The sequence below is a fragment of the Lepidochelys olivacea genome (assembly GCF_965140295.1).
Source record: "Lepidochelys olivacea isolate rLepOli2 genome assembly, chromosome: 19".
NCBI classification, from domain to species: domain Eukaryota; kingdom Metazoa; phylum Chordata; order Testudines; family Cheloniidae; genus Lepidochelys; species Lepidochelys olivacea.
The window spans coordinates 5,849,318-5,868,638 of NC_140429.1; the positions used below are offsets into that span (position 1 = coordinate 5,849,318).

General features: G+C 59.6%; 1 protein-coding gene and 1 long non-coding RNA gene across 7 annotated transcripts in view; one reads left to right on the top strand and one right to left on the bottom strand.

Moving 5' to 3' along the window:
- LOC311533177 overlaps positions 1–4,730 on the top strand; it is a 32,604-nt gene extending 27,874 nt beyond the window's left edge. For both annotated transcript variants that reach the window (XR_014714521.1, XR_014714522.1), the window contains exon 3: positions 3,551–4,730. This is a non-coding gene — a long non-coding RNA (uncharacterized lncRNA). The remainder of the gene's footprint in view (positions 1–3,550) is intronic.
- COL16A1 (collagen type XVI alpha 1 chain) overlaps positions 1–19,321 on the bottom strand; it is a 166,166-nt gene that overhangs the window by 24,404 nt on the left and 122,441 nt on the right. For 4 of the 5 annotated variants that reach the window (XM_084652357.1, XM_084652358.1, XM_084652356.1 and 1 more), the window contains exons 24-46: positions 18,500–18,535; positions 17,325–17,360; positions 16,997–17,125; positions 15,914–15,958; positions 15,399–15,434; positions 14,786–14,839; positions 13,648–13,779; positions 13,139–13,174; positions 12,626–12,733; positions 11,809–11,931; positions 11,645–11,698; positions 11,516–11,557; positions 10,619–10,654; positions 8,080–8,133; positions 6,643–6,711; positions 5,776–5,829; positions 3,518–3,544; positions 2,965–3,030; positions 2,702–2,755; positions 2,532–2,585; positions 1,026–1,079; positions 727–771; positions 145–261 (exon numbers count right to left, since the gene is read on the bottom strand). In XM_084652357.1, coding sequence (XP_084508483.1) covers positions 145–261; positions 727–771; positions 1,026–1,079; positions 2,532–2,585; positions 2,702–2,755; positions 2,965–3,030; positions 3,518–3,544; positions 5,776–5,829; positions 6,643–6,711; positions 8,080–8,133; positions 10,619–10,654; positions 11,516–11,557; positions 11,645–11,698; positions 11,809–11,931; positions 12,626–12,733; positions 13,139–13,174; positions 13,648–13,779; positions 14,786–14,839; positions 15,399–15,434; positions 15,914–15,958; positions 16,997–17,125; positions 17,325–17,360; positions 18,500–18,535 — 1,461 coding nt within the window. The remainder of the gene's footprint in view (positions 1–144; positions 262–726; positions 772–1,025; positions 1,080–2,531; positions 2,586–2,701; positions 2,756–2,964; positions 3,031–3,517; positions 3,545–5,775; positions 5,830–6,642; positions 6,712–8,079; positions 8,134–10,618; positions 10,655–11,515; positions 11,558–11,644; positions 11,699–11,808; positions 11,932–12,625; positions 12,734–13,138; positions 13,175–13,647; positions 13,780–14,785; positions 14,840–15,398; positions 15,435–15,913; positions 15,959–16,996; positions 17,126–17,324; positions 17,361–18,499; positions 18,536–19,321) is intronic. The other variant, XM_084652359.1, reaches the window with a different exon arrangement.

The window sequence follows — 19,321 nt, forward strand, 5'->3', positions numbered from 1 at the left end:
AGTGGATGTGTGAGTGCTCGGGGGTGTACTGCACACCAGGACATGGCTGCCATTGAGGCAAGGAGCTTCCCCTGTGTTTGAGTCCCCCCGGACGGTGGCTAATTGCCAAGTACCCGCCGCAGGAGGTGGGGGTTGGGGACTCACCCGCGCGCAGTTGTCTACGCCGGGGGCACCAGGCATGCCCTGGTCACCCTTCTCCCCTTTGACTCCGCTGGGCGTGTGAGAGCCAGTCTGCACCTGGGCACAATCCCCGCAGATGTTCTAGCAAGAGAGGGGGAGAGCAGGGATTGCACGAGGCGGGATCTGCCCAGCGGCCACCTGGGACACGCTGGCTCAGTGCATTGTCTATTGTTTGCATCACGATGGGGCCAACAGGGCCCAGCCGGAGATTGGGGCCCCATGGTGCTAGGCGCTGCACAGGCAGAGCGATCCAGCAGCCCTGCCCCGTGGAGCTTATGAAGATGGGATTGTGTCACCCTCTAGTGACCAGCCCGTGTGACTACAACAGCCTCCTACTCAGCAGATGCAGTCTCTGGATCAGAGCAGGCTCCCTCGGGCTCCGACAGGGCCCGGCGCCAGATGCTACAGGAAGAGGTCCAACCACCTGTCTAGGGGCCAATGGTGCGGTAACCTGCTCCCTAGCCCCTGTCAGCTAGAGGCTGGCTCAGGCCCGGACATGCCCCCGCCCCCGCAGCTAGAGTTGCCTCTGCTCCTTAGCGCGCTTACCTTGAGCACCTCGATGTTCCTCTCGGCTACGACAGAGAGCGGCCCCTGCAACAGACACACACAGAAAGAGAGGGCAAACCCCTGGAAACCGGCCCCTTTATCGCCGGAGGCTCGTCTTGCTCAGGGCGACCGCCAAAGCAATGGAAAGCATGATGGGTAACAGGCTGTACGTTAACATGTGCTTTGCCCGGGAGGACTTGGGCACTTGGGAAATAACTCGGCAACAGCTACCGGCGGAAGAGAGCTAAGCACACACCTAGGGCAGGCGGCAACACGGACACATCAGCTCCTATACCTACCACATCTCCTGCTGGCCCAGGCAGTCCTGGCAAACCATTGTGTCCTGGGAAGCCCTAAAGCCAAGGAGAGAGCTTGAATATTCAAATCCTTCTGCACAGCCTTCTCCTGACACCCTGCTGCCTTCTCCCACTCGCATTCTCTCTCTTCTTTCCTCTCCACCTAGCGCTGCTCTTGTAAGGTTCTGGGGCCCAAATTTGGTTCTGCCTTAAAGGCGCTCTGATCTGATAGCACTAACACTCAGCTCTTTGCATCTGTAGGTCTCAAAGAGCTTTACCAAGGAAGGGTGGTGTCATTCTCCTTGTTTTTACAGATGGGGAAACTGAGGCACAGAAAAGGGACAGTGATGTGGCCAAGGTCACACAGCTGCTCAGCGGCAGGGCTGGGAATAGAACCCAGGTCTCCTAACTCCCCACCCAGGGCTGTAGCCTCTAGACCTCACTGCGAAGGGGGGAGTTTTTCAGAAACTAACCATTCTGGGACAAATACTGTAGGGCTTTATTCTTATTACACACAGTTCTAAAAGGCCCATCCCTGAAGCCTCAGGGCCCTTCTGAGGCAAAACCCTCACTGACTTTAAAGGGATCGGTGCCTGAGTAGGGACTGAAAGCTGCAGGACTGGGGGCGGTTTTTAAAATGTACCATTTCTCGGTCAAGAAATAATACTCTTTTTCTGTGGGACCTACAAAATTGCTTGGTGCTTCCCCCGCCCGCTGGCTAGGCCACAGCACTGCACTAAGATGCTGTTCCCTGAGCTGGACTCATGCCGGTAGCACCAACAAAAACGTTTAGGCAAGACCACGGTGCTACATCCATGGCTGGGGATCCCTCGTCGATTGCAGCTCCAATCCAAGGGACAGGGAATAGTCTCTTTAACGCTGAAGATGTTTACACGGAAGAGGGCAAGGTCTCCCTTAGGCTGGGAAGCTGCGAAATACCAGTCGCCAGACGGTTACAGAGACTCAGCTCCCCTCTGAGTTGGGTGGAGGCTATCTTGGGCCTCTTGGGGTTGGCTCAGCCAGGCAGCGCAGCACACGGCATTACTTTTAACTGCTGACAATGAAACGTCCCGTAAAGGTGCGGCGAGCAGCTCTAGCTGGAGAGCGCTCGGCCAGATTGGCTAACGAGCCTTGGTGTGGGCAGGGGGTCGTTAGTGTTCCCTGGCACCCGCCAAGGCAGGGGTCCCGGAGAGAGACCTGGGGGTTAGGAATAGCCCAAAGGGGCTGGCGGGAGGGTTACAGGACGCCCTGCTGGCTGCTCATGCCCTGATCAGAGCAGCTGCTCGTGGGGTGATGAGTTGAAGCCTGGCAGCTCAGACCCAGAGCTGGGCTCCCCGAGAGTCTAGGGGTGACTGGAGATCATATGCACACACAAGGCCATGCCTGATCCCGCCACAGGCCACTCAAGTTTCACCATTGGCCCCCAAGGGAGCAGGATCGGGGCCTCAACTTGCTCACGGCTGTGTCCTGCAATAGAGAGCCCACCCCAGTCCCTTCTCCCTCACTCACCTGTCTCCCCGGAGCTCCTGGGGGGCCTGGCGGTCCTGGGGCACCTGGTGGACCCTGCAACACCCCAAAACAAAGAGAGAGGGGCCATTAGGGCAGTGCTGGGCGAGTGGCCAGGGGTGGGCGCAGGAGGACGCAGGCTGCCACGCAGACAGAGAGGGAAGCACACACACCTGCGGGCCAGGCTGAGGCTGCCAGGAGGTCCCGATCCACAGTCCTGGGGCTCCCTGCGGGTCCAAGAGAAGGGGAGAGCATTTAGCGAAGGCGAAGCAGTGTCCAGGGCGCAGGTGTCACAGCTCCACTGGCCCAGCCACCGAGGCAGGAAAGCAGCTGGGCAGCAGGGGGAGGGCAGCGCAGGATGCGGGGGCAGGTGGCCTGCCCTAGACCATCACCCAGCTGGAGAAGGAGACCAGGAATAGGCAGACTCAGGGCTTACCGGCATCCCTGAGTAGTTGGGGTCCACGCGGGGGCCAGGCTGGCAGGTGCATTCGCCGGGGTCCCCCTGAAAACACAAGAACAATCAGCACTGGGAGCCCCTGGCTAGGGCCCAGCAGGGGGCGGGGCGGTCAGAGATGGGAGCCCCCTGGCTAGGGCCCAGCGGGGGGGGCAGGGCGGTCAGAGCTGGGAGCCCCCTGGATAGGGCCCAGCGGGGGGCGGGGCGGTCAGAGCTGGGAGCCCCCTGGTTGAGTCACAAGCGACTGGGGTGTCACTAATGCGCATTGATGCCTTACTGCTTGGTCTCTGCAGTCGGCATGGCAGGGAGGGGACACCCCTACCCTGAAGAGCAAGGGGAAGAGTGCCAGGGCAGGAGAACCCCTTGTCCGTGGCTTAGCTGCAAGACCAAGTGCCCAGCAGTGAGTGGATGCTGAAGGAGGGTCGCGGGTGGCAATCGGCCGCAGCCTCCACTGCAGGCTGTCGGCACAGGCTCAGCCACAAGGGAGGTGACGGGGCCCAGACAGCAATCAGGGATGGAAAGGAAACCAGCTCACCTTCTCACCCCGCACCCCCTTCTCTCCCTGCAGGGAAGAAGCCGAGAGAAACATGTTAGAGGCCAACGTCAAATGGGTCAAGAGCAAGACATTGTGTCGCAGGTTCTGTCTGGGTCCCGGAACCAGAACCGGAGAAGCGCTGGGCAGGGGCTGCATACGCCCATTCAGCCTGGGAACAGCTGTTCACTTCTGCCATGCTTGTGCCCCAACATCCACTGTTCACCAACAATCGTGCAAACAAGTCTGTGTTGGTGTGAGCGGCTACTCTTTGCACAAATACCCAAATTCACAAAAGCATCTGCTATTGGCCTGTCTCCTGTTCCAAAACTTCCAGTCATCCAATCAGAAACAACACCATGGGGCTTAGGCGACCATTCACACACCAGCCCTAACGCACGGCGAACAGGTGGCATGAGACAGTGACAAAGGAACCAACCACTGGGAATAGCCTTTGGTCCAGTCCAGCTCTGCTTGCAGGCCGGAGAAAGGCCTCCATTCATCTCCTAGATTACTCACAATGCATAGCTCACCCGGCTCTGAGCAGAACCCAGACAGCTGGAGGGAATGAGTGTAACAGCTGTTGGACTTCAATAGCGGAAAGGACCACAGCCAAGGCAGGAATCATCTCCCGAAAATTCCACCTCTGTTACTAACCACGCCAGAGAGGACTCAGAGGGAAAGCCTCTAACTCCCATATCCCCTTGGCGCTACTTCCAGCTTGTCTCCTTCTGGGCTTCAACCTTTCTAGGGCACCTGCCAGCCAAGTACTTCAAACCACTTTACAAGGGACAGTAACGTACTGTCATCCCCATCCTATAGGCAGGGAGGCAAAGATCGCATACCGTGGGCCTGAGCCGAAGCTCACGGACATCAATGGAAAGATTCCCGTGGACAAGTGAAGAACAGAACCCCGGTCCCCCTGCCTCCCAGCCCCATGTCCCCTGCCCCCTCAATGGGCGGCGTCGCTAATGCCCAAGCTGAAAAGCTAGTGCGGTCTGCTTCACTTTCTCCTGGTCAGTTTCCCTTCCTGGTTTCGCTACCTGTGGGATTCCAGCACCGCGGAGGAGGAGGGGTAAAACAAGAGGGAAAACACCTGGTTTCACCGGCTGAATGAACATTGCTATTCATATCCAAAGGTTATTTTTCTCCCCCTTCTACTTAAATCTAGATTTTGGGGGCCTAACAAGAATAAATCGACAGTGTCTTTTTCACAGCCCCCAAGGCAATGATGGATCAGTTCCCAGTGAAATCCAGAGATGCATGGCACCGGGAGTTGAGCTTTCCTGGGGACCCTCTTTTGTCACTTCCCCAGAGGGTGGGGGGTTGCTGAAGGGCAGTTCTCCGGACCAATCTTCTTTCTATCTGACTTAGGTCCTTATCTGATCCCCCAAGCGCAGCATCTGAGCACCTCACCATCTTTACTGTATTTACCCTCACAACAGCCCCATGAGGTAGGGAGTGCTGTTATCCCCTCTGCAGAGATGGGAAACTGAGGCACAGAGCCAGCAGCAGAGCAGGATTGCCAGGGCATCAGTTCCCGGGGAGGAGAGCTGGTCCAGCAGGGAAATGCAGGGATGGACCCATCCCTCCCCCGCATCAAAAAATCCTTCTCTTTCAGCAAATAAAGCCCCGGTGGGCTGTGGGCAAAGTGATGTGTGAGGGTGATGGACACCAAGGTGATGGAGGTGACATGGAGAGAGAATGGGCTAACGCCATTACCTCGTTTAACAAGGTATCCGTCCACTTCTCTGTCACCGGGGTCGAATCAGAGACAGGGAGCCCTCAGGGTGAGGGGAGGAGCTTGCTCCCGCCTCTCCCGACATGGAGGCCGCCTGCATCAAAGCGCAAAACACTGTCAAAGACGCGGCCCTTCCCAACGGGCCGGATCCTTGGCTGGCATGAATCGGCACATCTCCAGCACGGCCAGCGGAGCCTGGACCACTCGCGCCGGCCCAGGATCTGGCCCGGCGGCCTCTAGCGGCGTCACCAGGCCCGACGTTCCGGGGCGGCACCGTCGCGCCACGACATCACCGGGGCACGGGGGACGCCGTGTCGCAGCGTGGCCGGGGGGAAGGTCGCGTGGGGTGAGGCCTGTCCGCGGGGGAGCGGGAGCAGTGTCAGTCTGCTGTGGCTGCTGCACTGCCTGGTCCCAAGGGAGCGAACACCCGGCGCAGCCCGATTCTAGCCTGGTGGTTTCGGAGAGTCTCCCACCAGCTGGAGAACACCCTCCAGCAGACGCGGGGCTGCATCTTACGTACCATCAGCCCATTGGATCCGGGCACCCCTGGCATTCCCCGCTGCCCTTCGCGGCCCTAGGGGGAGAGCAAAACAGCAGAGATGTGAGGCAGGCGAAGCATCACCCCGGCTTTACAGTTGGGGAAACCGAGGCATGGAGCAACTTGGCCTCCTTCCCAGTATTGCTCGACCGATCAGGGAACAGAACCCAGGAGTCCGGCCTCCCTGCCCCTGCTCTGACTAACACATGCATTCCGGTTAAGGAAGCTCCTTAATAGAAGGCACCGAGGGTCCATAACCAGGTGCAGAACTACGAGTGGCATTGATCCTGCCTGTGTACGGGCACTGCACGGACTGCTCTGTGACTCTTCCATCCAGGCTAGGACTTAGGAAGCCTCCGGGCCGTGACACCAGCCAGCTCAGGCAGGGCCAGTTGGTTTGGGGTCTGGAGGCCCAGGGACAGCCATGGCATCTGCCTGTGTCCAGCAGCCCCAAGAGTGGCTCCCCTTTCTAATGCTTACAGCCAGGTCTGGTCTCTTCTCGCCCCGCACTGAGAGGCCTAAGGTGGTAGCACAGTCCAGCGGGAGGATCTCAGCCCCCCACTGAGCTAGGGGCCTGGAGTGGGTTATGACAGGCTGCTCCCTTTCCTCTCCCATCCTCCACCCAAGCAGCCAGACTCACCACGACATCTGAGGCTCGCTGGCTGGTACCCAGCGTCAGGGAATGTGCCAGAGCCAGGGGCGAGGTGGGGGGCTGTGTGCAAGGGGGTGATTGCTCCGGGTAACACGTTGAGGAGGGCGAGGTCCGGGCACCCCCAGGAAGCGACTGTAACATCCCCGAAGCTGCAGAGTTAACAGGGTCCAGTGCTGTGGCAGGTACGGGGTACTTACCGGCGGCCCAGTGATGCTCATCCCCAGAGGTCCGGGAGGACCCACCTCCCCTTTAAGGCCAGGGGATCCCTGTAGGGAAAAAAAAAGAGAGTCACATCTAGGCCAGCCCCAGGGTTGGGGGGAATCTGCTCCTACTGCAGGGGTGGGGTGGAATCCTCATGGGCCCATGGCACAAGCTGACATGGCTCAAGACCACAGAGTGAAGGTGTGGCTCAGCCCTCCGGGGTCTCCTGGCTTTGACCACTATGCCAGACAGCCCTCCCCCCCTTTTCCTGCATCTCCCAGGAACGTCTCCACTGCAGGGGAAGCACCCAGCCACCGCAGCTGACTTGGCACCTGGTGCAGTTGTTAAACCTGCCATGCTAGGAAGGCTTCCGGCCCACGGCGAGAGGAGGGGTCATTCCTGGGATAGAGTGCAAGGCTGTAAATGGGCAACCTGGCCTGGACAGCCACCAGCAACAACCCTCACCACCAGAGATGGCCCATGGTGCCGCAGGACGCCAGGGTCAGATGCCAAGTGCCTGGCTCAGGGGTCTGAGCGTGCCATGCACAGAGCTCTGGGGGACACATCATGCCAGGGGATGCTTTCACCCCAGTAGGAGTTAGATTGTCCTCCTGCTTCTGTGTCACTGTTGCCCACCCACAGAACAGTCCCCGCTGGCTCCCTGCTGGGAAGGAGCTTCATTCCCTTGATCTGAGATCATTGTGTTCCTGAGTGCCTCGAGTGCCTACGACCGTGGGGGCATCCGCAGGCAGCACGGCTGGCACTGCAGGCCATCGATGACTGGCCAGGACTAGCTGGTGAGATGCACAATGCCCTGTGTCCTGCATAGGCCCAGGGCTAGCCCAGCAGGGTGGTGCAGCAGGGCTGGACTGCGGAGCATTGGCAGAGCTGGTAGGGGGCCGCAGCAGAGTTGTAGTCCCAGGGCCTTCGGGCTGGGGGCAGCAGGGGGTGAATAATAAGGACACGGCCCCAGTCCTGAACCCCCCCACACACCCCGTTCCCAACAGGGCCGGGAGCTGGACTCCAGAAGCCCTGGCTTATCCTGCATGCTAAACCCCGGCTACACCATTGTGTCCGGCCACGCTGCCGCCCGCTGGAGCCTCCTGCCCCATGGCTTTGCCCAGCGCCATTCAGTAGCCACTTGCCTGCGCACGCGTGGAGGATATTGGTGCTAACGGCTGGAGCCTGCATGGCTAATAGCCTGAGTGGGGCTGGCTGGGGGCCAAATCACCATCAGGCAGCACTGCAGGCAGGATGGGCTCCACAGGCAGGGAACCCCTGGCCAGAGCCCCGTCACCCGGCCGGACAGACAACAGCTCCTGGCCGGGGATCTGTCACTGCCAGACTGTAGAACAAATCCAGGACAGCACCGCTGCCCCTCAGCCACCCACAGGCACTAGGGGAGAGCTCAGTGCCAGGCTGGGGGCACTCACCTTGGCGCCTTTCTCTCCCACGGCTCCTACCGGCCCTCGAGGTCCAGGGTGTCCCTGGTGGGGGGGTGAAAGACGACAATCAGCAACTCCCTTTGCTTTCCCTGCTTGAGCCAGGCTCCAGAGTGCCTGACGCCACCCGCTTTAGGAGGAAGAGAGTCTTTGCCTCCCTCTAGTGGCTGGTCCGTGTCATAGGTTAAGGAGTCTACTACTGCTGCCCGCTAACAGGTATTTGCACAGACGACGACGGGAGTTCAGCTGCCAACTCCCGCTGGAATTTGATGAGACATGGACACCCACACGCATCATCTCAGGCGAGCCCGTTAGTTGGCAGCAGCGGTAGACTCGTTAACAGAGTACCTGGCCCAGACTCAGTTCTTACCTCGTGCAGGAGAGGCTCACGCTGTTAGATGTGAAGGGGCATGGTTCAGACCTTGCTAACGGCCCAAGCAGGGTGAGTTTAAGCTTCCCACAGTATTCTTGTCAGCAAGTTAAAGAAGTACGGGCTGGATGAATGCACTATAAGGTGGGTAGAAAGTTGGCTAGATTGTCGGGCTCAACGGGTAGTGATCAATGGCTCCATGTCTAGTTGGCAGCCGGTGTCAAGTGGAGTACCCCAAGGGTCGGTCCTGGGGCCGGTTTTGTTCAATATCTTCATAAATGGTCTGGAGGATGGTGTGGATTGCACTCTCAGCAAATTTGCGTATGATACTAAACTGGGAGGAGTGGTTGATACGCTGGAGGGCAGGGATAGGATACAGAGGGACCTAGACAAATTGGAGGATTGGGCCAAAAGAAATCTGATGAGGTTCAATAAGGAGAAGTGCAGGGTCCTGCACTTAGGACGGAAGAACCCAATGTACAGCTACAGACTAGGGACCGAATGGCTAGGCAGCAGTTCTGCGGAAAAGGACCTAGGGGTGACAGTGGACGAGAAGCTGGATATGAGTCAGCAGTGTGCCCTTGTTGCCAAGAAGGCCAACGACATTTTGGGATGTATAAGTAGGGGCATAGCGAGCAGATCGAGGGACGTGATCGTCCCCCTCTATTCGACGTTGGTGAGGCCTCATCTGGAGTACTGTGTCCAGTTTTGGGCCCCACACTACAAGAAGGATGTGGATAAATTGGAGAGAGTCCAGCGAAGGGCAACAAAAATGATTAGGGGTCTGGAACACATGACTTATGAGGAGAGGCTGAGGGAACTGGGATTGTTTAGTCTGCAGAAGGGAAGAATGAGAGGGGATTTGATAGCTGCTTTCAACTACCTGAGAGGTGGTTCCAGAGAGGATGGTTCTAGACTATTCTCAGTGGTAGAAGAGGACAGGACAAGGAGTAATGGTCTCAAGTTGCAGTGGGGGAGGTTTAGGTTGGATATTAGGAAAAACTTCTTCACTAGGAGGGTGGTGAAACACTGGAATGCGTTACCTAGGGAGGTGGTAGAATCTCCTTCCTTAGAAGTTTTTAAGGTCAGGCTTGACAAAGCCCTGGCTGGGATGATTTAATTGGGGATTGGTCCTGCTTTGAGCAGAGGGTTGGACTAGATGACCTCCTGAGGTCCCTTCCAACCCTGATATTCTATGATTCCCCAGGCAGACGTCTGTCGGGGCTGAGGGAGGAGCTCAGGACTTGGCCCCGCACATGGGACCCTCAGGCCCGCTCCCCTCTCGAGGGGCTGCAGGTTCTACAGCTCAGGGTTCCTCCAGCGACTCAGCATGTCTCCAAGCGAGCACGACTCTGAGAACATCGTGTCGTGTAGCGACTTGTGTGGCCCCATGTGCACCAGTGCAGCACAATGCTGGGAGACACTGTTGTGCATCGCACGAGTGGTCCAGACTGGCATTGTGCAGTGGAGTGGCATGCAGAGTAACACAGCACCGTGTGACGCTTCCACACCACTGCAGGTGTTGCGCAGTGTAACCTGTAGCAGCGTTGTGACGTTACCCAGAGTAGGGTTGTGTAACCTTGGCAACCACACCGTCCTATCTGACGGTACAACGTCAGGTAACACAGCCTGGCGTGACACTGTGCAATGCAGGGCTGTGTCTGGCATCGTGGAACCTTGCACAGCACAACACTGCGTACCAATGTTGTGTGACACCGCACAGCCTCACTGCCCATTGGCACACCGCGCCCCAGCGTGGCAGGGAGAAGGTTTGATAATATATGGGGCATACTGGGAAATTGGCCCCTTTTCAGGACATATAAACACTCAGCGGTGACAAAGCATATCTCAATTATACGACATGCCAGGCAGGATATACGGGGCCACTCCAGGGACCCGAAACAGCAGCAAAACTCTCAGCCTTGGTCATATTTTTAAGTGTCTGCACGATACGGTTTATGCTGCACGTAACAAATCCTCTTCCCAGCCACCCAACTGGCCCCGGACTCCTCTCCCTTTGCAATGGGGGCTGGTCCTTTGAAAGGGATACTTGATGGAAGAGAAGTCTCCACTCTCCATGCCCCCCACCCACGGAGGGACTGGCAGGGGCCTATTTGTCTTGTCAGGACATTGGAGGGGGAGGAATGAAGGCATACTCACAATAGTCCCAGGTGGGCCTGTCTCCCCGGGCTCCCCCTAAAAGACAGAGAGAATTGGTTGAGTCTCACTCTAGCAGTTGGTTCCAGCATGAAGATAGGGGTGCTGATGGGGGGGGCACCAGAAAATAGGGAGGGGGTGGTAGGATGCCACCCTCCCGTCTCCCTTTGCAGGGCAGACGTTATTCAGCACGTCAGGGATCAAGCCGAGCCTGATACTTGACTCTCAGCTCTTTTCCTTCCACTCAGGGTTATCCCTGATTCGGGCCACTGGCCTCAGCTGGGTTGGCATCTCCTCTGCCCACCTCACCCCCAAATGCTTCCCCAGGTTCAATGATGTGGCGCAGCAGCAGAAGCAGAGGGAAACCCACAGCTCCAGACGACCTTCCCAGAAAACACGTGGGACGGGATGAGGCTCTTCTGCAAGGGGGAGGGGGGCTGCAGAGAAGGGTCTTGTGCCCATAGATCGAGAGGGGGCAGCCGAGCAGGGACCTGCGCTGCCTATGTACTGCATTTCAGAAGAAGAGAGACACAGAGGAGCCTGGCCAGCGTGAGGCGCAGGGAGGTGGGTGTGTTTCGAACCAAGCAGGCAGATTAGAAGCGGATTCTGCCATGCATAGGGAGACCGGGGCACTGCCCGAAGAGGAAAGTAATACCAGCCGAGCTTTGCTGGGCCATGGGAGGTGAGCAGCCACGCTCGCTCAGGGGGTGCTGGAGCCCCGGGGCTCACGGCTGCTGCGGCAGCCAGGGTGGGAGGTGGTGTGGAACCGCCGGGCAATGCCAGAAACAAGGCGAAAGGCAGGGCTGGAGAGAGCAGGGGCTGTGAGGGAAGGGGCGGCAACATGCTGTTCTTTGGGGGATGGTGCTGACCCTGGGCTACCGGCTCGGTGCTGAGACTCACCTGCGGACCCTGGGCGCCGATCCCGGGGGGGCCTGGCTCGCCCTAGAGAGACCACAGACGCCGGTGAATCGAACAGCCCCAGCCTTCGGCAATCCCCATATGACAAAGCCCACTTCTGCCCTCACTCACCTGCAGCCCCTTCAGACCAGGGGGCCCCTGAATCCCAGGGAGTCCAGGTTTACCCTAAAAAACACCCGCCCCATAGAACCGTTAGACCAGGTCATTCAGCAGGCAGCGGACGTCTCTTTGATCAGGGACATCGCCGGTGTGGGGGGTGAGCGAGGGGCACTCACGGGTTTCCCAGGCTGTCCAACACCCAACGGGCCACGGTCCCCTTTGGCTCCGGGTTTTCCTGGCACCCCAACCACGTCCGAGAACTCCCCCTGGAGGGTGGGGCAGGTCTCGCAGGCATCTCCCTGCACCGGGGGGATGGAGAAAGGGGCCTGGGTCAGTACACAGGAAATGGATACCAGCGCGGCGGTTGGGGACCGAGGGAAGCAGAAACCCCGCACTTTCCCTCCTCTGCAAGTCACATCCAGGTTGAGCCCAAGGGGGATTTGAACTTGCCACCCTCTGCTTCAGAAAGCGCATGCCTTGCTAACTGGGATAGAGGCAATGGCTCCACAGGGGCAGGACTGCCAGGGACTACGAGAGGGTGGCACGCAGCACCCCCAGCAATGGCTGCGGAGGGCTAGGGAGACACGTGTCTTGGGGGGGATGGTAACCAGCTGTTTGATCCGCACAGTGGACGATTTGCGGAGAGCAAAGATGCCCCTGTATGGAAAGGACACGGGGTGGGGGGAGGTTGGGAACAGGGGGAACAGGAAAGCTGCTCCCAGCATGGGAGGGTCTCCCTGTTGCGGGTGGCCCAGAACAGAGAGCAACTTGACCAGCTCACAACGGGGACTGCCGGGAGCAGAGACACTGGCTCCAAGCGGCAGTGTCAGCCTTCGAGAAGGCACAAATTGGAGCAGGGTGCAGGGGGGCAGGTGGATCTTGATAGTGGGGGCCAATACTCACCCGTAGCTTCATCCCAGGTCTGCCCCTTAGAGACCTGGGCCCTGGCTGCACTGACCGGCAGAGCTAGCTCTGTGGGAGGGGGGCACTCACCTTTTCACCTTTGGGCCCTGTCGGACCCCTGTTGCCGGGGTCACCCGAAAGCCCTGGCAGCCCCACTGAGCCCGGTGTGCCAGGGTCCCCTGGATTTCCTGCATCACCCTGGACAGGAGAGCAGACAAAGAGGCTGTGACCCAGAGGATCACAGGAATCCCGGCCCCCTGCCTCCCCTGGGTCTCTGCCCCACTCTCCTTGGAGAGCTGGGTGCCAGCAGCAACAGAGCAAGTGCTAACAGCCTGGCAGCGCCACTCGTGTGATGAGTTGGGGCAGGGCGAAAGTGCTCATCCGCACATTCCCAGCAGGCAGGACTGAGCCGGACCCAGCAGCCCCAGGGACTCCGATTCCCCTAGGAGCAGCGTGCTCAGCCCAGCCCACGACAAGGGAAGCCCCCACAGAAGCAGCTCTGCTGCTATGGGGGCAGGGCAGGGGGATTTCCGCAGCTAGGGACCGTGGGAAGCAGGAGGGGCAGGGAGCATTGCTCAGCGACACCCCTTCCCTCCCTCTCACCTTCTGTCCTTTCAGTCCAGGCTCCCCAGCTTTGCCCTGGGGGAACAAAACACACAAGGGAGGAAGAAACAAGCCAATCAGACCGAAAGGAATGGAGCCAGGTTCCCCCCACCAGAGCCCCCCCGCCCCATTCCCAGTGACAGCACCCCTTAACAGAGAGGCCCTGAGGATGAAGCCCAGGAGGGAGTCAGGGGTGGGAACATGCCCACAACCCCCAACGCCACTGCCAGCCCGTGCCCCCTGCGCACCGGCTGTAGGAGCAAAGAGCCAGGTGGACAGATGTTGTGCTCGGTGGGGCCTGCCAGTTTGGATTAACCATTTCATTGCTGGTTCATTCAGCACCTTCACTGCCCCTCAGCGCCCCCCCCCCCGCCCAGCACATCAGGCAGCATTGCAATCCCCTCCCCACCATGCCATGCCCTCCCTTTCCTATCCCTCCTCTTCTCTCTTACCTTCACCCCTTCCCCGGCCCTCCCTGCTCTCCCCCCGGACACGCCCTACTGACTCACCTTTCTGCCGGGCGCCCCAGTGCCGGGCAGACCTGGCTCACCCTTCTCCCCTGGAGCACCAGGCATGGACACTGCGATCGCCTCCCCTTCGAGCGCCTCTGGAGGAGCAAGGCACTGGCCACACGGCTCTCCCTGCGAGGGGCAGGCACCAGGGTCAGAGATGGGGGTGGGGGCCCAGCGTGACCTCCCTGGTCCCTTAGCTATGTTCCCTGGCTCCTTACTGACAACGGGCACTTCGGCAAACTCCGTATGGGCCATTTCAGCCCTGTGGGTCCTTGTGCAGCCCCTAGGAAGGGGGATGGGCACGGTGCCCGGCACCCTTCAGCCCAGAGGGAAATGCTGCCTCGGGCCCTGATCAGCAGCAGCCATGCTATGGCTCTTCAGCAAGACGAGTTTAGAGGGTCTCAGGCCGGGTCCTAGTGGGACAGCTCGCAAGAGCCACCGTGGTAAGCGGCTGCCTCCGGAACAGTGCCCCGGAACCGGAGCTCCTGGCTCAGCCCTCCAGCTAAGGGGTCGTGGGGGGCGCTCCTCCCTGCGGGCCCTGCTCTGTGGCTGGAGGGAGTCCAGGAGGTACCAGCTGGCTCAGAGCTCCACGGAGCTCACAGGGCAGAGGGATTTCATCCTCGCTTCACTGCTGTCACCCAGGAGCTGGGCCAGCCTGTGGGCTGGAGATCCCACCCTGCCTTATACAAAATGGGGCTACCCATGCCTGGGCAGGGGGTGCCTGGCCACCCAAGCAGAGCTGTCCGCTCATGTCGGTGACCACGCCGTGCACAGGTAGAGGTGGGGGTGGGTGGCAGACCCCTGGAGACCCCTGGTTTTGCTTGTGGGGAAGGTGAGCCAGGCCAGCCTGGCTTTATGTTCTGGCCAAGGCGCCCGTCTCACGCACCAGCTGGGAGGTTTTTGAGCCACATCATGTGGCTGTAATGCCTGTGCTGGGGATGCACAGCCATGGAGGAGCTGGGGGGGGGCACTCGGATGAGGAAGGGGACTCTCGGGAGACACCCTCCCGCCCCAAAACAGCTGCCGGGAGGGAGTTTCCATAAGAGGCTCAACAAGGGCACAGCTCTAGGGGTGAGCTGGGTGGGAGAGCATCCCTGGCCTTCTCCTTCTGGAACAAGGGTTTCCAGGATCTCACCTTCTCTCCTTTCAGTCCTGCAGGCCCAGTGTTCCCTCTGTCACCTGGAATCCCCTGCAGAGGTGAGACAGGTGCCTATAAAGCTCTGCTCATACACGTACACACACCTACATGCATACACAACAGGCCCCTGCAAACCCACACATGAACACCCACCCCTACGTGCATACACAACAGGCCCCTGCAAACCCACACATGTACACACACCCCTACGTGCATACAGAACACACCCCTGCAAACCCACACCTGTACACACACACCTTCATGCACACACGAGAGGCTCTTGCAATCCCAAAAGTACACACACCTATGCGCCCACACAACAGACCCTTGCAAACCCACACATGTAGACACACTCCTATACGTGCATGCGACAGGCCCCTGCAATCCCATACACACACATTCTCTGTGTATGCACTCGGGACCTCCTGGTGATCCGATCCATGTCTCTGTCAACCCGCGCTCTGCACGGATTCGCTGCATTCACAACATGTTACTGACGCTGCTCTCAGGTGCCTCGGGAGCCTCTGCTGTGGTTGCCAGTGGGGCAACGACTAGCTCCCCACAAGAGGGCGCCCCACCCAGCCCTAGGGCATCCAGCTCCTGTACTCACAGGTTTGCCGGCCGGTCCCGTCTTTCCGACCTCCCCCTAGGAAGCAAAGCAGAGAGCGCGGGTGGTCAGGCCCAGAAGAAGGGAGGGAGGAAGACAGTGACCACACAGACCCAGCACTGCAAACGAGCGCAGGGCGAAGAGGTTCACAATGCCAGGAGTTTAGGTTCGGTGCGTCCTCAGCCTGGTTCAGGGCGCCACCAGAAAGCCGCCGGTTGCCAAAACTAGGTCGGGGAGGCCCAGCTGGCAGAGTCCCCTCCCCAGCAGGGAGATGTGGCCCCTCGGTGCTGCCCGCGTGGGGCAAAGGGAGCAGGGCAGGGAGCCAGGGTAGGGCCTGAGAAGTTTGGGGCAGCAGTGAAGGCAACATTGTTATCCGCAGTGCAGAGAGAGCTACGGGGAAGGGCCAGGCAGGGTTTGCTGTAATGGATCCAACCTCCCACCTCCAGGGTTTAACCCTTCGCATTCAGAAACCCTCCACCCCCAGGGGAAGCCGCAGGCAGAAGGATGAGGGGACTCACCTGCTGCCCCTTGGATCCGGCCAGCCCAGGGGCCCCGGCTTTACCCTGCAATCCAAGCAAAGAAACCAAGTTACCCATCCAGCAGGAGGATCCCAAGGAGCCCAGCACAGCCTTTTGCAAACCTGCAGAGTGGGGAGCCCCTAGGAATGAGCCAGGGAGGGAGCAAAGAGTTCATCCCCAGCTGGGCCAAGGCAACAGGGAGGGAAGGGGAGAAAAGGGGCACCAGGTGCCAGGCTTCTTAAGGTGGTGGGGGGAAGAGGAAAGGGCAAGAGGCTAAAACACCCGTGGGGATGGGGGCACAGGCCCTAGGGGGTTGGAGCAGAGATGAGGGTAGCAGCCAGGTTTGGATACGAGGCTCTCTGGGGTTGGATTTAGGCCCATCTTTGCAAGGAAGGAAACTCAAGAGCTTTCCCCTGAGCTGAGACCTCTCATGGGCGTGACCCGCCCTGCAGGACCGGCCTGCGTCCCCCGCCCTAGTGACTGTTCCATGTTTTCTACAGCTGCTTGCCAGGGGACTCCCTCCTTTGGCTCCAGCAGTCAGAGGCCCAAGATCTGAGCACAGATGCTCGGCGGGATCTGACCCCACTGGGAGGCCAGCCAGGAGGCTGGCTACACACGGACCCCCAGGGGCTCAGCTCCAGTGGGTTAGTGCAGGTAGGGAGAGCTGGGGAAGCTGAATGTCCCTGGGGAGGACAGGAGATCAGGGCTGAGAGGAGCCTTCTAATGACCTCTGCAGAGCTGTGTGGGCAAGGCTCCTTTGGCTGTTTGAAGGCTGGGGCGCTGGGCCCGTTTCCTCCCTCTGGGCAGGTGGGGTCTGGCAGCTTTTACCATCTGGCTCCACTCCCTTTCTCCCCTCCCTCACTACACACCAGGGGCCTGCAGCCTCCTCTGCCTCCCACAGGATGGGGAGCCAGATCCGCCTTCCATGCCCCACTCAGGCTGTCCCCAGCAGTGTCTCAGCCCCTCTTTGGCTGGGATCAGGCCTGCATGGGTACATGCCCACACCCCAGGGACTCTGCCCGGCACAGCCTCTAGCCTGCCCCGCCTCATGCTCGAGACCCAAGGAACAGGGCGTGTACTTACCGGCAGCCCGGGCAGCCCAATCCCTGGGGACCCTGGCTCCCCTTTGGGCCCCTCCTTCCCCGGGAGCTGGTCGGAGCTCTGCAGCATGGAGGCGAGAGCGACGGGATTGCACGACACGCACGGGGCACCCTAGGGAAGGAACCAAACGGCGCTGGGTCAGACAGGCTCCCAGTGCCTCTGCGAGCCATAACAGGGTAAAGGCTGCAGGCCAGACTCGGGGCTCCTCTTCGGAGGGGTGGTGACCATCGACAGGGCCTGCGATCCGAGAGGAGAAGGGGGCCGACGACACTAAGGATGGGCAGGAGATTTGAGGGACCCGGGCACTCACCTTCTCTCCTTTTATTCCATTGATGCCAGGGTCTCCCTGAAAGAAGCAGACACACACAGCGTGTCAGAGGCAGGATGCAAAGCCCGACGCTTGCTGCCTTCAAAACACTCTTCAGCCAGCATTCCCAGCGGGACACTGGGAGAGAGGAAGCTGCTGCTGGAGGGTTGGGATGTGCAAATGCTGCTCCCCTCTACTGGACAGAATACGAAGTGTTCAGCAGTGTGTGTCACAGGCCCTATAGTGCTAACAGATATGGGCGATTCTCCTGTAGCTCACACGGTAGGGAAGCAGGAAGATGTGCCTTAGCCAACGACAGCAGGGCAGCAGCTGCTGACTTGACAGCTGTCCGGCAGCTGGTGCGGGAGCCTGGGTCAGTCCCAGCATAACAGATCTCTGCCCTTCTCCCAGACCAGCACGGCCGTGGACTCACCATCGACTATTACAGACAAATCGAAGGCTTCCCCAGACTAGGGAAATGTGCCCAGGGTAACTATAGGGACATGGCTACGTTGCTGGGGCAGATGTGCTGCCCTGGTGCAAGAAGGGGGTTGGCATCAGAATGACTTTCCCCCGTAATTTCCCGGGGGTGCATTGGTGGAGCCACATCAGTGCAAAACCCCTCCAGTATGGAGGGAACATTAGTTTCAGACCCTCCCCTTCACTGTGGGAGGGGTGGAGAAAGACCATTCTGAATCCCGCTCCCCCATCCATTGCCCTCCTCTTGGGGGAAACCCAGCAGTGCCCCAGCTCCCTGCTCCTATCCTTCTGAGAATAGAGCCAGAGGGACGAAATGCTCAGGGTCCCGCTGACCGCCAGATCTGGGGTCGGGAAGGAATCTTTCCGCAGACCCTGGGGTTTCTTTTCCGCCTTCCTCTGCAGCATGGGGCACGGGTCACTCGGAGGGGCGGATTCTCCGTAACTTTACGTCTTTAAATCCTGACTGGAGGACGTCAGTGACTCAGCCAGAGGGTCTGGGTCTGTTACAGGAGTGGGTGGAGGAGATTCTGCGGCCTGCCACGTGCAGGAAGTCAGAGGAGATCATCACGAGGGTCCCTCTGGCGTTAAAGTCTCTGAGCGACAGTCATCGCCCTGGGGGTCAGAGCCCTGCACGGGCAGACAGGAAATGCTACAACAGCCCGGCTAGAACCGAGGCGTCAATTCTCTGAGGCACCCACCCTGTTGCCTTTGGGTCCGGGGAGCCCTGCCTTGTCCTGCAGGGGGGAAAACAAACAGGTGAGACCAACAGAAACGCCCTGCGGCTGCACCTCGGCCAGGACGCCAGGCTCAAGCCGGCTGCCCTGTCGCCAGGACGCGTGTACATTGCTCCATCTGGTACGGTGCTTCCCGCTCGAGGCTGCACTAAGACCCTCCCCCCCATCAGTGCTCTCTGCCCCCCGAATGTCCCACCGGCCCCTCACTCCCATTGCATCTGCTGGCCTCTCTCCTGGAGGGGAGCCAAGGGGGCGCCCCAGGGGCCCATCGCAGAAGCTGGATGGCGACTCATGAGCAGGATCGGGAAGGACCCTGCAGACGGAACCTGGATGGATAATGGGATGGCTAGAGTTCGGGGATGGGAAGATTAAGAAGTGGGATCCCAGGCTCTCCCCCTGAGTCTGCCTTTATGGTATCAGCTCTGGGCTGGGTTGCAAGCCAGGAGGGCTGATTCCCTGGGTCCTGCTGACTTGGGGGTCCAAGAGCTGAGAACAGGCAGGAAAGTTCGGGCCCGATCCTGCCTCTAACCCAGACCCCAGCACAACCTCCTCCTTGACCCCATTACCAGGGAGAGCAAGGTTGGGGGAAGGCTGGGCGCAAGGCCTATCCATAGTCCTAGGTGACAGTGTGGGGCGGGGAGACGGGTGTGCCCGGGGCCATCTGGGGGTAGTGCAGGGGACCCTGGTTTGCATGAGGCCGTGCTCTAGTTAGGCAGCCAAACAGGGAGAGGTAACACCCCGGCAACTCAGTGCACGAGCAAACACCACCTCCTTCCACCACCCCCT